This window comes from Leucopleurus acutus (assembly GCF_964270905.1).
Source record: "Leucopleurus acutus genome assembly, chromosome: 18".
Classification (NCBI taxonomy): domain Eukaryota; kingdom Metazoa; phylum Chordata; class Mammalia; order Artiodactyla; family Delphinidae; genus Leucopleurus; species Leucopleurus acutus.
In genome coordinates, this window is record NC_139160.1 from 46525989 (window position 1) to 46541554 (window position 15566).

The 15566-nt window shown below is 33.7% G+C and overlaps 1 protein-coding gene across 2 annotated transcripts in view; it reads left to right on the forward strand.

Annotated features, from left to right (window-relative positions):
• Positions 1-15566, forward strand: part of PIBF1 (progesterone immunomodulatory binding factor 1) — a 219319-nt gene that overhangs the window by 147337 nt on the left and 56416 nt on the right. For both annotated transcript variants that reach the window (XM_082859326.1, XM_082859327.1), the window contains exon 14: positions 6040-6142. In XM_082859326.1, coding sequence (XP_082715452.1) covers positions 6040-6142 — 103 coding nt within the window. The remainder of the gene's footprint in view (positions 1-6039; positions 6143-15566) is intronic.

The window sequence follows — 15566 nt, forward strand, 5'->3', positions numbered from 1 at the left end:
GTTTCTTACTGGTTACACTGAACAGATCAAGGGTAGAAGACTACCAGATATCAAATTGTAGTTGGAATGGTTAATTCTGTTTAGTGATGATGCAAGTATTTCTAAATTATGTATTACTTGAAAAAATCGGTTATAGTCCCATTCCATTCCCATTCTCCCCTGAGTCCCTCCTGAGGGTGACCTAGGATAATTTGTGATTTTCAGCATATCTCTGTTTTTGAGCATTATGTTGTCAAGGGAGGAATAGAAATGTAGTTTTGTGGGCAAGCGACTTTTTTATCAGTGGCAAATGATTGGTGAAATGCTAAAAACGGAAATTTGAAGGAGGAAGTCCATTCTCTTCTCTATTTTATCATCTGATTCCTTCAAAAGAATCTTGGTCACAAGAAGAAAAAAGAATTTTTCTGTTGTAAGCTTTCTTTCTTTAGCCCCCAAATGCTGAGTTCTTCTAAAATTGAAAGCAATTATTACTATTATCTTACTATTTTTTTAAGAATTTCCAAAACAGATGTTGATTTCTTAATATTGAGATTGAAGATTTAAGGAACCACAACTGATTTATATTCTGAATAATCTTAACTGTCCAAATATTTCTAAAGATTTTATCACTGAGCTATCTATGTGCCTTGAACAAGTGCCTAATGGGCATGCTATTAATATCTCCTACCAGCTGGTGCCAGGCATTCTTCTCATGATGAACCAGAGGGTTATTTTGAGGAAGTGCTTCTGAGGTCATCTAAACTGAGTGAAGGGAAAGTAAGTCTAGATAGCCAAAGAGGACATTTATGCATTCCTTTGCACATTCATTCAACAACTTTTATTGAGTGCCTACTGTATGCACAAAATCGACCAATGGCAAAGAAGATCCCTGTTTAGGGTCTGATGCATTTCTGAAGTTTGCAAAGTCCATATTTGATTTCTTAATGGATATTTGTAAAGAAGTCAATGGCTTTGTGCTCTAAGTTTAATTTATTTAAGATGAAAGCAATATAACCTTCAAGAGAATCTATATTTAATTTGTCACATTTGAAATTAAAGCAATGGAAGCTTAAGGTGAATTATAAAATAACTCAGTCATAATGGCAAATGAAATATTTGCATAAAAAAGTTTTCATTATACATCAGCACATTTCAAAATATATTAAAATTTCAAAGGAACTTATTTCTCATCTGCTACACAATATATCCCATTCATACTAAATTTGATTTAAAATTTCATATATTCAACAACCAGAATTAAATATTTTAGGGTAACACTTAATTGGAGGGGATTTCTGATTATAAAAATAATATATATTTATTTTAGAATATTAGGAATACCAGTAATCCTACTGTCCAAAGATAGCCATTCAAAAATGTATACAGATACATATATTTTCTTATGTATTTAGGGTATTATTGTATATAACTTAGAAATTTAATTTTTTATCTTATAATTTCACCCTGAACATTTTCTTATATCATTGAATATTCTTCAAAAAGGTAATTTTTAATGGTTATACACAACTTTAATTTTTAGGCCTTCTGTTTTTGAGTGCCATATTGCTGTTAGTAAATTGGATAGCCACTGAAAATTTTCACTAGTTACCTATTGCCACCCAATGTATATTATGAAATTAAAATGAGAAAATGGATGCAAAGAAGTTCACCACACAGTGAGTGCCTGGCGTAGAGTAGGTGTCCAATAAAAGTTTGTTATGTCAGCTAATGTTTCTTAACATAAATAGATCACACAGTTGATTTTCGAGGTAAAGCCAATGTTCCAGAAACTTTAATGAGGCACAAGGTGAGTTTTCATTTAAAACAATTTTGTTTTAAAATTTTAATGAGACCTCTTGAAATAATTAGTGGAAACAACTCCTGGACATGAAACTAGTTTTGAGATTCACTTTCTTTGATATTAATCAGTTTCTTAAGACATAGACCATAATGCTAGTTTCCAATAAAGAAGTAGCAAAACTAATTTTTCAAAATTAGTTTGAAAAATAACTTCCAAAAGTGTATCTTAAACACATTATAATTGTTAAAGAAGGTTACTCACATTTTGAATTTTCAGTAGAGATATGAACAGTAACTAAATATTGCATTAAGCTTTCTGGGACAAAGTTGTGGAAAGTTAAAAGGGCATATACAATTAAAGTCGCTTAAAATAAAAAAGGCTCTTCTTGACTAAACTTGAAAATCTGAAGTAATGTTTTTGTTTTGGTAGTGATTGTTTTGAAAATAGCAAACAAGATTTTCTAGTTGCATGTTTTGGTTATACTCTTTAACCTGTAAACACTAAATGGGTAACACCCAGGCACTAATGTGGCCTTAGTGTGTGCTTCTCTGTTTGTTTTGGCATATCTGAATGTGGAGACTTTTCTGAAGGTTTTTAAACCTTTCAAATTGCAAGATTTACTGCATACTATTGATCTTTGTTTTAGTTTCTGTCTAGTTTTATAAAGAGCTTTAAGTTGAAACTTTCACAGTAGACTAATCTTTATAATAAAGGAAAAAATAAAGCAGAGGAAGCTTTTATCTTCCTAGCAAACTTTTGTGCATAATGAAATTTTGTTTTCATCTCCTTTATTCTCACATGTGTGAGTTCTCATTTTCCTCCTTAGAGAAAGTTTTGCTTATTTCATTTGGGTTGGTTTTAGAAACCTTTAAAAAGTTATTGCTAATCTACTCATGATCAACTTGAAAGTTTAAACCTACAGAAAAACTAGAAAAAAACTCATATAACTATAGGTAATCATAATGCACCACTATTTAGTCCTCAGTAACTGCCAAGAAAGCAGTCAGTGCAGGGAGCAACCTTATGCTTTCTGAAGCTGAAATCGTTCTGGCCCATGTGCCCTTTTTTTGAACCATTTTTCCATGCCATGCTAATTGAGACAGGACTCTGACCTGTTAAAACTGAAAAAGAGCAAAAAACCAAATGTTATTTCAGACCAAGTAACTAATTAGCAGGTAACTAAGTACCTACACTTATTTATTTGGAGTTTTGGTAATACTAAGAGAACCATCCAATATTGAAGGACTCAGGACAGAGCATCAGTCCTCCACTGTGCTCTGATATCTCAGATATAAATGGAGGTCGGCCATGTTCACACTGCCTGGGCTAGGCTACTATGAAACTATATGTGATAATCAGAAGTACTGACTGCCATTGACAAATCCAAGAGGATAACTTATTTTGAGTCAAGAGGTGCTGAGAGAGCTAAGAGGTAACCCTTGGGGAAGTAATTTTACCAGATAAGAGGTGAAGTTTTAGTTTAAAATTCAAATACAAAACTATACTCTTGTGGTATTGGTTTCTAGTTGATGTAAAACTTAATGTTGGTGTAGGTAAAAATCACATGGCAGTTATATAATTACAAAGAAGTGTTGTATGCTGTACCTACCTACGTGTCCCAACAGAGAGCCTGTAAAAGCAGTGCTTTCTTAAGGAATTCAGTACTAAATAAATAAATAAATAACCAAACAAACAAACAAACTTTAGCAGGAGTCATTTCCCCTAACTGTATCCATGGTTACTCATTATAAAAAAACTCATTAAAGATTTGTTTTCATAGTATGTACATTGTCGTTAAGGAGACATAAACTCAGCTAGTTGAGCAATTCTTCTTTTGTCTTGCTTTGAATTTCAGTTAAACTAAACTCCCCTCCTGTCTTCTGACTTCTAATATCCCAGATTTCTAAACAGAATCCACCTATAGCACCAAATCACTCAGCACAACAATGTGCCACATTTAAAAGTTTAGGAGGTTGAAATATGGAAGCGGTGAATTGGTATCTGTGACATTTGCCTTCTTCCCTTATAAACTTTATGCTCTTTTTTATTACTAGTTCAATGCTTAGATGCTGAGCATTAGTTGTACTTTAGTATTGAGACTCTGCAACCTTGGAATATGGTTTGTAGCAATTTGAGCAAAATTCTAGCATTTGAGCAAAATTTACTTAAAATCAGTCAGGAAGGATTTAGTAAGTGCCCCCTCTGTTCAGCACACACCACAGAGGGTAAGTCTTCATTTAAATTGTATCTGTTGGGGGAGAAAAGATGAACACCTGAAAGACTATCAAGAAATATCTAAAACCATATAATTTAGCACTGTATTCTGTGCCAGCCTATGTCAGTCAGAGGAATAGAGATCAGTGAAGGCTGGCCTGGTCAGAAATGGAGGAAGTGGACCTCGGAGAGAGCCTTCCAGAAAAAGCTGGGCTCCCAATCAGTGGAATAACCTATCTTCTCCAGACTGGAGGACCAACAGAGGTACAGTGGAAGGAATATACAAAACATGTTTATGGGACATTAAGCAGAGTAGACATTAATGGAAAATAGGTTGGTTCTGTTGAGATTTTGGGAGGCCGTGATATTTTTAGGTAATTTAGATGTAGAATAGAGTTAACCACGTAGGTAAGATTTGAAGTGAATGGTAAAAGGACATAAACATCAATTTATTAAATAAGAAATACAAATGTCTGACAAATGTAGAGATGTTTAACCTCACAAATTTAATTTAAAATAAGATTCTATTGTTTATATGTAAAGTTAGCAAAACTTTTAAAGATTGATATTGCCCAGTGTTGGCTAGGGCATAAAGAAACAGGAGGTCTTGTATAACAAGTTCATTCACTGAACAGTTTATTACTGAACAGATTATTATTGTACCAGGTATTCTCCAAGGCACTTAGAATACGTTAGAAAACAAATTTTAAAAAAATTTCTGTCATTGGAGAACTTTCATTCTAGTTCATAGGAGCTAGATATATCAATCTAGTTCCAATCTAGTTCATAGGAACTGAGCTTAGATGCGTACCGCAAAAAAAAAAAAAAAAAAAATGACTGACAGAAAACGGGACTGTGTCTTTTCCATCTCTGACTCCAACTGATTATTAAGGCAAAATCTTATGCCAGTTGAAAGGATAGGAATTTAGATATGAGCATATCTAAATAAGCTACCCAATTCACTGTATAACAAAAGAACTCATCTTTTTCATTTGGAATAACAAGTTCTTAGAAATAGATGTATAGGGTGATATTTAGCATTTTTTTTTCAGAGTTTTGTATGAATTCCTTTATCTGATGTTAGGAAATATTTGAAATACAATGGAATTATTTCTGTCCTATAATTTATTTTAGAACAAAAATATTTTACTTCTTGTCATTGTAAAACATCTGTCTTCTCAGTTTCTACAGATTTTGCAATTCAGAGATTAATGGGTTAAGTCACATAGAATATGAAAATGTGATAAATATTAAATTTTTAAGTTTCTGGAATTACAGAGAGGGGCTTTGGAGCAACATCTGTTCTCAACATTATTAGCAGATTTTTTAAAGAATTATGCCCCAGTGGTTAGTAGGGATGATTTTATGATTCTTATAGCTAAACCTTTTTTTCTTAATTATGTCTTAAAAGTAGAATTGGGACATTTTACATTTAATGTGACTTAAAATACTAAAGATGACACTCAATACAATAAGTTGTGATCATCTTGTGATGATCACAGTGTGATCTTTTAGTGGTTTCTTTTAATACAGAATTGTTGCCTTTACTGTTAGACATCTGTCTCCACTTTTCAGACATCTTTTCCATCTCTTTTTTCAATAGAAAATCTATTCAGTTGTGTTTTGTATTATAAAATGCATTATGTTGTCTGAGGAAAACACTGATGCTGTTAGTTACTGTTTCAACTAATTGCCTTATTTGTTTGTAAATGGTAAATTTTTATAAAAATGAAGAAAAGCTGTGAATTGCTTTCTTGCGGTCTTTTCAAGCAAGTATCATAATGTAACTTTCCACTTTTATAGCAAGGGCTAGAAACTATTACTGTGATAATCAATATATCACAGTTACATTGTTATGCAGATTTTTAATGGGATATTGTTCTTCCACTGTTGACACCTGGAAATATATTCGACTCCATATTTTTCCTGTTAATATTTAAGTATTATTAGGAAATGGTTAGTTTTCAAGCACACAAACACATTTTGAGTATTTGAGATAGTATTCCTCTTTTGTAAGCATTAATTTTCTTATTCCATTCTCCTAGTGTCCATTTGGCAAGAAGAGTGCTTCAGTTAGAAAAACGAAACTCGATGGTTCTAAAAGACCTGGAACATCAAAAGAACCAAGTAACACAGCTTTCACAAGAGGTAAATAACCTAAATAAAAGAAACACATATAAAGAACCACAGTGTTCATTTTAATTCCTTGTTACTCCTTTATGTATTTTCTGAGCAGTTTTAAAATAAGCTGTTTGCTAGTATAAGATGATTTTACAAGCTATGAAACTAACTTAATGGTAAAGCCTTATAAAACAACTTAAAGTGTATGGCAAAACCTAAGATCAAAAGAGAGATTAAATGCCCGGACTAAATATAAATGCAGACTAGACAGACAAAGCTTTGATTTCTGCAAATATCAACTGGCAAAACAAGTTTGGCAAATTTTGGTAGCATTTTAAGTTTTTAACTAAAACCTCATTTTTAAAATAGATTTCTTTTTGCCTTCTTTGATAAAAAATCACTTATCTATTAAACACACTTGACTTGGTATACACTTAAGCTCTCACAGTCTTTGGTATATGATAGTTCCCAAATTATACTTATTCTTTAAAAATCAGATTCATAATTATTTTTCTTAGCATTCTGTTGTATCATTTAAAGAATATATATACATTTTATATAGTATTTCCAATCTTCTTATTTAATCACTATCTAATTACACTTTATATGCTTCTAAAATTCAAGTAATGAAACAATTCAAACCAAAGATGCTACCTCCCTAGGGTTCTTTATTTCCTGAGCTTCAGCATAACAAGTTTCTCTGTGTTAATATTTTGGATCTTATAATAAAGGAACTTTAAAGGCATATATTAAAAATTATTAATACATACCATGTATTCTGCATTTGTTTTCCTACAGACCTATTCACATTTGTCTATTTGGTGCCTTCTATTTAATGTGCTTTTAATACTGTAACATTAGAAGGATCGTTATGCTCAAATTTCAAAAGACAAGAAATATATCATGTGACTCCAGTACCTGACTCAGCGTTAATGCTCAAGGTGGAAGCAGTGTTGTGCTGGCCACTGTTAACAACAGGCTGTCCAGGCAGGGGTGTGAGGGATGGTTCTAATTTGTAGCATTTGCTTATATCTGTGGCATAAATATTCCCACCATGACTAACTTCAGGCCTCCAACATAACATTACTAAACACGGAGTAGAGAAAAGATGCTCAGTAGCAAACATGATGTTTCCACCACACAGATATTGTACAATAGACATGTAAACTGAAGAGCATAGATAATAGTAAAATTAAAATTGTTGCGTTTTTGAGTATTTGGGGTTTTTTAATAAAATTTGTTTTATTAAAAATCTAAATAATTTTTAATAATAGTGATGTTTAACAACCAGCTCACAAAATTCCAAAAACTTTACCAGCCATCTCTCACAAACTGCTACAAGCCAGCTCTACTACTGGCTTGGAACTGGGTGGAACCATGGAAGGATATATAAATAAGTGAATTACTAAAGAAACAAATGAACCTCTGTTTGTTAATATATTCTAGATCCCTCGTGTTTGTTTTAATTTCAGAATAACCTATCAAAAATATTTCTCTTAAAAATATTAACATTCCTATAAACTTATACATATGTCTTTATATTGCTTTTCTTAAAAACCATCTTCCTGAGCACTTCAGTTAATGAAACAAGAATTTCTAAATGGGACACACCCCTATACAAATTGTAGGGGAGAAGCATAAGAAATTAAATTAAGTGTTCTGGTAATGAAGTATAATTAACTTTGTGTGAGGCAATTTTTTAGAAAGCTGTTGGCATATTAGAAAAAGATGTAAATATTGAAATATCTGTGATATGAAATGGTATGATACCTGGAATTTGCTTTAAAATGTTCCGTAAAAAGATGAGGGGAGCTCAATAGATAAAACAAGAATCTCAAAATGTTGATAATGATTGAAGCTTGGTGACAGGTACATATAGATTCATTATTCAGTTCTGTACTTTTGTGTATGTTTGAAATTTTTTCGTAAGACATATGGAGAATCAGTACCCTAAATTAAAAGGTCTGTGCTGACTGTAGCATATAATTTTTCCCTTGAGATTGAAAGAAAAAGCGTTATAATTTGAAATATTCCATGGATTTTACTTTTGTCTGCCTCACAAAAATTCCTTGCTTAAATTGAAAAACAATGACATAAACTAATTAGCTAAAAGATGGTACTATTAGATTGCTTCTATACCAATGGACTATTCATGATAGATGGTGAAAAAAACAGAGAAGGAAAGTTTTTCAGAATCTGTATTTTTTTGAGCAGATTGTATATTTAAACTAGCTTGGAGTTTTTGAGAATAATATGGAGATGAAACTCAAATGACTGATATTAGAATTAACAATAATTGATATGCTATTCAAAATATGTCTGAGATTATACATAAATGAATTGCCAAAATCAAAGTGCTAAAAAATATTCAAAATGAAAACAAATACTCCTTTTATAGCAGCTTTATTGAGTCATAATTGATATAACCTAAATTGCACAAATTTAAGCTGTACAATATAACTTTCGACACATATAACCATGAAACGATCACCAAAATGAAGGTAATGAACGCATGCGTCACCGCCAAAGAGCCCCTTAGGAATCTCTCTCTCCCAGCCCTCTCTACCCCCAACCTTGTCCCCAAGCAACCACTGATTTGCATTCTGTCACTGTAGATTAGTTTGCATTTCTTAGACTTTTATATAAATGGAATCAATATATACGTTATGTACATACATATACACACACACACGCACACACTACTTTTTTTAAGTCTTCTTTCATTCTGCAGAATTATTTCAAGATTTGTCCATAGTTCATTCCTTTTCATTGCTGAGTAACATTCCATTGTATGAATTTACAACAACTGTTCATCCATTCACCTGTTGGTAGATATTTTGGATTATTTCCAGTTTTTATCTATTATAAATAAAGCTGATATGAACATCCATGTACAGGTCTTTATATGAACATATGCTTCTGTTTCTCTGGGGTAAATACCTGGGAGTGAAATAGCTGGATCATATAGTAGGTATCTAATGTTTTAAGAAACTGCCAAACTGTTTTCCAAATGTTCGTATTATTTACTCTTTCCACCAACAGCCTATGAAAGTTCTAGTTCCTCTACATCCTTGCAAAGACTTGATATGGTCAGTCTTTTTAAGTTCAGCCATTCTAATGGGTGTGTAGTGGTATCTCATTGTAGTTTTAATTTGCATTTCCCTAATGATTCATAATTGTTGAACATCTTTTCATGTGCTTCTTTGCCCTTTGTTGTTTCTTATTGGGAGAAGTGTTCAAATTTTTTGCTCATTATATCAGATTGTTTTCTTATTGAGTTTTGAGAATTATTTGTATATTCTAGATACAAGTCTCTTATCAGCTATATGATTTGCAAATATTTTCTCCCCCTCCATGGCCTGTCTTCCCATTTCTTTAACAGTGTTTTTTGAAGAGCAGAAGTTTTTATCTTGTCCATTTTTTCAGTTCATTCTTTTTTGGACTGTGTATTGGGTGTTGTATCTAAAATATCTTTACCTAACTCAGGGTCACAGTGTTTTTATATGTGTTTTTCTTTTTTTTTTTTTTGCGGTATGCGGGCCTCTCACTGTTGTGACCTCTCCCGTTGCGGAGCACAGGCTCCAGACGCGCAGGCTCAGCGGCCATGGCTCACGGGCCCAGCCGCTCCACGGCATGTGGGATCTTACCAGACGGGGGCACGAACCCGTGTCCCCTGCATCGGCAGGCAGACTCTCAGCCACTGTGCCACCAGGGAAGCCCTGTGATCCATTTTTAACGTTTGTAAAGTGTGTAAGATATAGATTGAACTTCATTTATTTGCATATTAAAACCAAATTGTTCTAATATCATTTGTTGAAAAAAGACCCTTGTTGAAAATCAGTTTAAAAATCTGTGTGAGTCTGTTTCTGGACTCTCTGTCTGTTCCAATTATCTCTTTGTCTTTCTTTATGACAGTACCACACCATCTTGATTACTGTAGCTTTATAATGTCTTGAAATTAGGTGGCACTGGTCCTCCAACTCTGTTCAGGTTCAAAGGTTTTTGGCTATTCTGTGTCCTTTTCATTTCCATATGAATTCTATAATCATTTTTACAAAAAAAAAAAGCTCTCTGTGATTTTGATTGGGATTGCATTGAGTCTGTGGACGAAATGAGGAAAATTGGCATCTTAATAATATGAATATTATGACCATGAACCCATTATATCTTTCCATTTATTTAGATCTTCTTTAATTTCTCTTAGTGGTGTTATTTTTTAGTTTTTATTTTAAAGTTTCACATCTTTTGACTAGTGTTAACAGGATATGTGTTTTTCCATCCTTTAACTTGTTTATGTCTTACAGTTGTCTTATAGGCAACATATATAATTGTATCTTGCTTTTTTATCCAGTCTGACAAAATACAACTTTTAACTGGAGTTTGGAGAACGTTTACATTTAATGTGTTTATTGTTATGGTTATTTTTAAGTCTGTTATCTTGCTATTTGTTTTTTATTTGTCCTAGCTATCCTTCCCCCCTCCCTTTTATTTCCTTGCCCTCTTTTGGATTAACTGAATATTTTTTATCACTTTATCTCACTTTATCTCATTGTTGGCTGATTGACAGTAGCTCTTTGTTATTATAGTGGTTGCTTGAGATTATACTATATACATCTTTAACTTATCACCACCCAGTTTCATGTCATACTTTACTACCCCATGCATAGATTAAAAACTGTACCATAATACGTACTTTCCTATGTCCCCACCCAGCCTTGTGCACCCATTGTCACATATTCTATTTATACATGTATAAGCCTCACATTAAATTGCTATCATTTTTACTTTATCTTTTAAAGAAGTATAATAATATGAAGAAAATGTATTACATTTAACCAAATAGTTACCATGACCTGTGTTCTTTATTCCTTTGTGTAAATCCAAATTTCTACCTGGCATCACATTGCTTCTGATTCATCTACTTCTTTTAACAATACTTATAGAGCAGGTCTGCTGGTGATGAGTTCTTTTCACTTCTGTATGTTACAAAAAGTTATTTTACCTTTTTGTTGTTTTGTTGTTTGGTTTTTTCTCTTTTTTTTTTTTTTTTTTTTACATTTCTATCTATTCTTAACAAAAGTAAAGATTAAAACATATTCCTCTTGTTATGCTACTATGGCCAAATAGACTGAAAGGGTTCACTCTTTTTTATTGGAGTAAAATTCACCATTTTAACCATTTTAAATTGTACAATTCAGTGGCTTTTGTTGTGTTTGTAATGTACAACCATCATCACTATTTAGTTAGAGAACATTCCCATCACTCAGAAGGAAACCCTGTACACACTAAGCACTCACTCCCCAGTCTTCTCTCCCTCCAGCCCCTAGAAACCACTAATGTGCTTTCTGTCTCTATGGATTTGCCTGTTCTACATACTTCATATAAATGGAATCATACAATATGTGACCTTTTGTGTCTGGCTTCTCCCATTTAGTGTAATGTTTTCAAGGTTCATTCATGTTGCACCATCTGTCAGTACTTTATCCCTTTTTATGACTGAATAATATTCCATTGTACAAATGTATCACATTTTGTTCATCAGTTAATGGACATTTATTGTTTCCATCATTTGATTACTATACATAGTGCTACTATGAGCATTCATGTACAATTTTTTTGTTTGTTTGAACCTGTGTTTTCAGTTCTTATGGGTGTATACCTAAGTAGTGGAATTGTTGGATCACACAATAATTCTGTTTAACTTTTTGAGGAACCACGAAACTTTTTCACAGCAACTGCACCATTTTACATTCCCATCAGCAATGTCCAGGGTTCCAATTTCTCACATCCTCGCCAATGCTCATTTTTCATTTTTTTGTGTTTTTCTAAATTCTAGCCATCCTAGTGGCTGTGAAGTGGTGTCTTGTAGTGATTTCTATTTGCATTAACCTTATAACTAATGATGTTAAGCATTGTCTTGTGTTTTTATTGGCCATTTGTATATCTTCTTTGGAGAAATGTCTGCTGAAGTTCTTTGCCTATTTTTAAATTGAGTTGTTTGTCTTTTTGTTGTTGAGTCATAAGAGTTCATTATATATTCTGGATATTAAATCCTTTTAGCTATATGATTTTCAGATATTTTCTCTCGTTCTGTGAGCTGTCTTTTACTTTCTTGTTAGTTCATTCAATCACAAAAGTTTTTAATTTTGATGAAGTTGAAGTTATCTGTCTTTTCTTAAGTTTCGTGGCCTTCACCTTTGGGAGTTTTTGTTTGTTTTGCAACTTGAATTTTTATTTTTGCTTTTTTCATTTTACTTTTTAATTATTTTTAATAAAAATTGTATATGTTTAAGGTGTTCAAGATGATGATATATATATATAATGATTACGACAGTCAAGCTAATTAACATACCTATCTCTTCACATACTTACCTTGTGTGTGTGGGTGTGGGTGTGGGTGTGGGTGTGGTGGTGTGAGCATCTCACTATAATGTACTATACATAATACTGTATAATACTGTGTATAATGTATAATACTATACGTGAGGTAGTAAAATATGACATGAAACTGGATGGTGATAAGTTAAAGATATATGTAGTATAATCTCAAGCACCTGAAGTCTACTCTTGTAGCAGATTTCCAGATATATCACATTTTGTTTATCCGTTCATCCCTTGATGGCCATTTGGGTCATTTCCATCTTTTGGCTGTGAATAGTGCTGCTATGAACATTTGAGGACAACCACCCTATACTTAACTACCTATTTTAATTTTTTTTTGAGTATACACCTAAGAATTGCTGGGTTCATCTTTGTTTTGTTTGTTTGTTTGTTTTTGTCTTTGTTTTTGAGAGATATTTTTCCTAGGTAAAGAATTCAAGGTTGACTTTTTTTCCCTCTCTCTCTCTTTTTCAGTACTTGAAAGATGTTGCTCCACTCTCGTCTAGTTTACATTGTTTTTACCAAGAAATATGCTGTCATCTGTACCTTTGTTCCTCTCTAGGTAATGTGTCTTATTTTTCTAGCTGCTTTAAGATTTTCTTTTTTTCACTAGCTTTAAGCAATTTGATTAAGATGTGGCTTGCTGTTGTTTTCTTCATGTTTCTTGTGCTTGAGATTTGTCAAACTTCTTTTCTCCGTAAGATCATCAAATTTGGAAATTTTTCAGCCGTTCTTTCTTCAAATGTTTTTTCTGTCCTACCCTCTCTCATCCCTTTGGAGACTCCATTACACATATATTTGGCTGCTTGAAGTTGTCCTACAATAGAACAAATGATGTTCTTTTCAATTTTTGCAGCCTTTTTTTTTTTTGCCTTTCCTTTTGAATAGTTTCTCTTACTAAGTCTTCAATTCCACTAAGTTTTTCTTCTCCAATATGTAATCTACTGTTAATCCAGTCCACTATGTTTTTCATCTCAGATATTATAGTTTTCATTTCTAGGAGTTCAATTTGGATCTCTTTTGTATCTTCCAGGTTTCTATTTAACCTTTTCAAACTTTATTTCTTGAGCATATGAAATACAGTTTCAATAACTGTTTTGTTATCCTTATCTAGTAATTCTGTTATTGTGTCATTTCTTGATTGGTTTCAATTATATTGATTTATCTCATTATATAGCATATTGCCCTGCTTCTTTGCATGCCTATAAGTTTTTATAAGCTTTTTTCTCAGACATGATTAAGTTTCTTGGAAAACTTTTTGTCCTTTCAAGTCTTGCTTTTATAAACAAAGAAGTGTTCATCTTAAGGCTAATTGTTTTCCCTACTGCTGAGACCAAAGTCTTTTAGTTACTATACCCCATGTCCTGTGAATTAGTAGGTTTCTTACTTTGGCTGGTGGGAACAGTACAATTCCTGGCCTGTGTGATCTTCAGAGATTGTTCCTCCTAATCTTTTCAGTGGTTCTGTCTCAGTCTCTCGTAGCTTCTTTACACATATGCACTGTTCAGTGCCCATGTGAATACTCAAATTTTAGTGTTCTTTCTCTGTGCAGCTCTTTTATTCAGCACTCTGCCATGTGAACTGTAGCCACCTTAAGTTCTTCTTCTAACAGCAGCTCCTTAATTCAAGGAGTTTGGCAGGCTCTGCCTTGATTCTCCCTCCCTGCACCATGGCCTGGAAACTCTCTCCATGCAGTAAACTGGAGCAGTTGTGGGGCTGGGCTCACTTTGTTTCCCGTGTCTCAGGGGTCACTGTCCTTCAATGCTTGATGTCCAGTGTCTTCAGACCATTGCTTCATTATTTGGCCCAGTGTAAAAGAGAAGAAAGTTAATTGGCTTCCTTTTTTGTGTGTATGTATATGTCCACATAATTCTCAAGAAACCACCAAGTTAGTTAAGAGTGTCGATGTGGAGTTTATTAAACAGTAGAAAATCTAGGCTAAATCATAAATTATGCCACATTACTACCAACAGGTAGTAATGTGAATTGGTCTTCCTTCACCTCCTTACTCCAGATTTCTTGCTCTTTCTCTTTCTAGTCATTCAGTAAATATTTATCAAACTCCCACTATATTCAACCACTGATAAACAAAGGAGGCATGGTCTTGCCCTCTTAGGGTATACACCCTTTTTCACAAAGGCCTTGTCCTCTAGTGTAAGCAGTTACAGATTTATCTGTTATAGCTAACTTAATTTTAGAAAACTTATTTAGAAAAGGACATGCACAATCTCAAGTGACCAAATGGATTGAGTTGCCTGGAGTTTTGTACTTAGGAGGCACTTAATGCAATCCAGGTAATTTGTTACAAAAGTTTAGATTGCTAGATTTTTTTTTTTTTTTTTTGGTGGGGTGTGCAGGCCTCTCACTGTTGTGGCCTCTCCCATTGCGCAGCACAGGCTCTGGACGCACAGGCTCAGCGGCCATGGCTCACGGGCGCAGCTGCTCCATGGCATGTGGGATCTTTCCAGACCGGGGCACGAACCCGTGTCCCCTGCATCGGCAGGTGGACTCTCAACCACTGCGCCACCAGAGAAGCCCTAGATTTTTTTTTAATAGATCTTTATTGGAGTATAATTGCTTCACAATACTGTGTTAGTTTCTGTTGCACAACAAAGCAAATCAGCCATATGCATACACGTCCCTCTTGAGCCTCCCTCCCATCTTCTCTATCCCACCCCTCTAGGTCATCACAAAGCACCGAGCCGATCTCCCTGTGCTGTGCTGCTGCTTCCCACCAGCCAACTATTTTACATTCGGTAGTGTATATATGTCGATGCTACTCTCACTTAGCCCCAGCTTCATCCTCCCACCCCATGTCCTCAAGTCCATTCTCTATGTCTATCTCTTTATTCCTGCCCTGCAACTAGGTTCAGCAGTACCATTTTTTTTTTTTAGATTCCACATATATGCGTTAGCATACAGTATTTTGTTTTTCTCTTTCTGACTTACTTCACTCTGTATGATAGATTCTAGGTCCATCCACCTCACTACAAATAACTCAGTTTCATTTCTTTTTATGGCTGAGTAATATTCCATCGTATATATGTGCCACATCTTCTTTATCCACTCA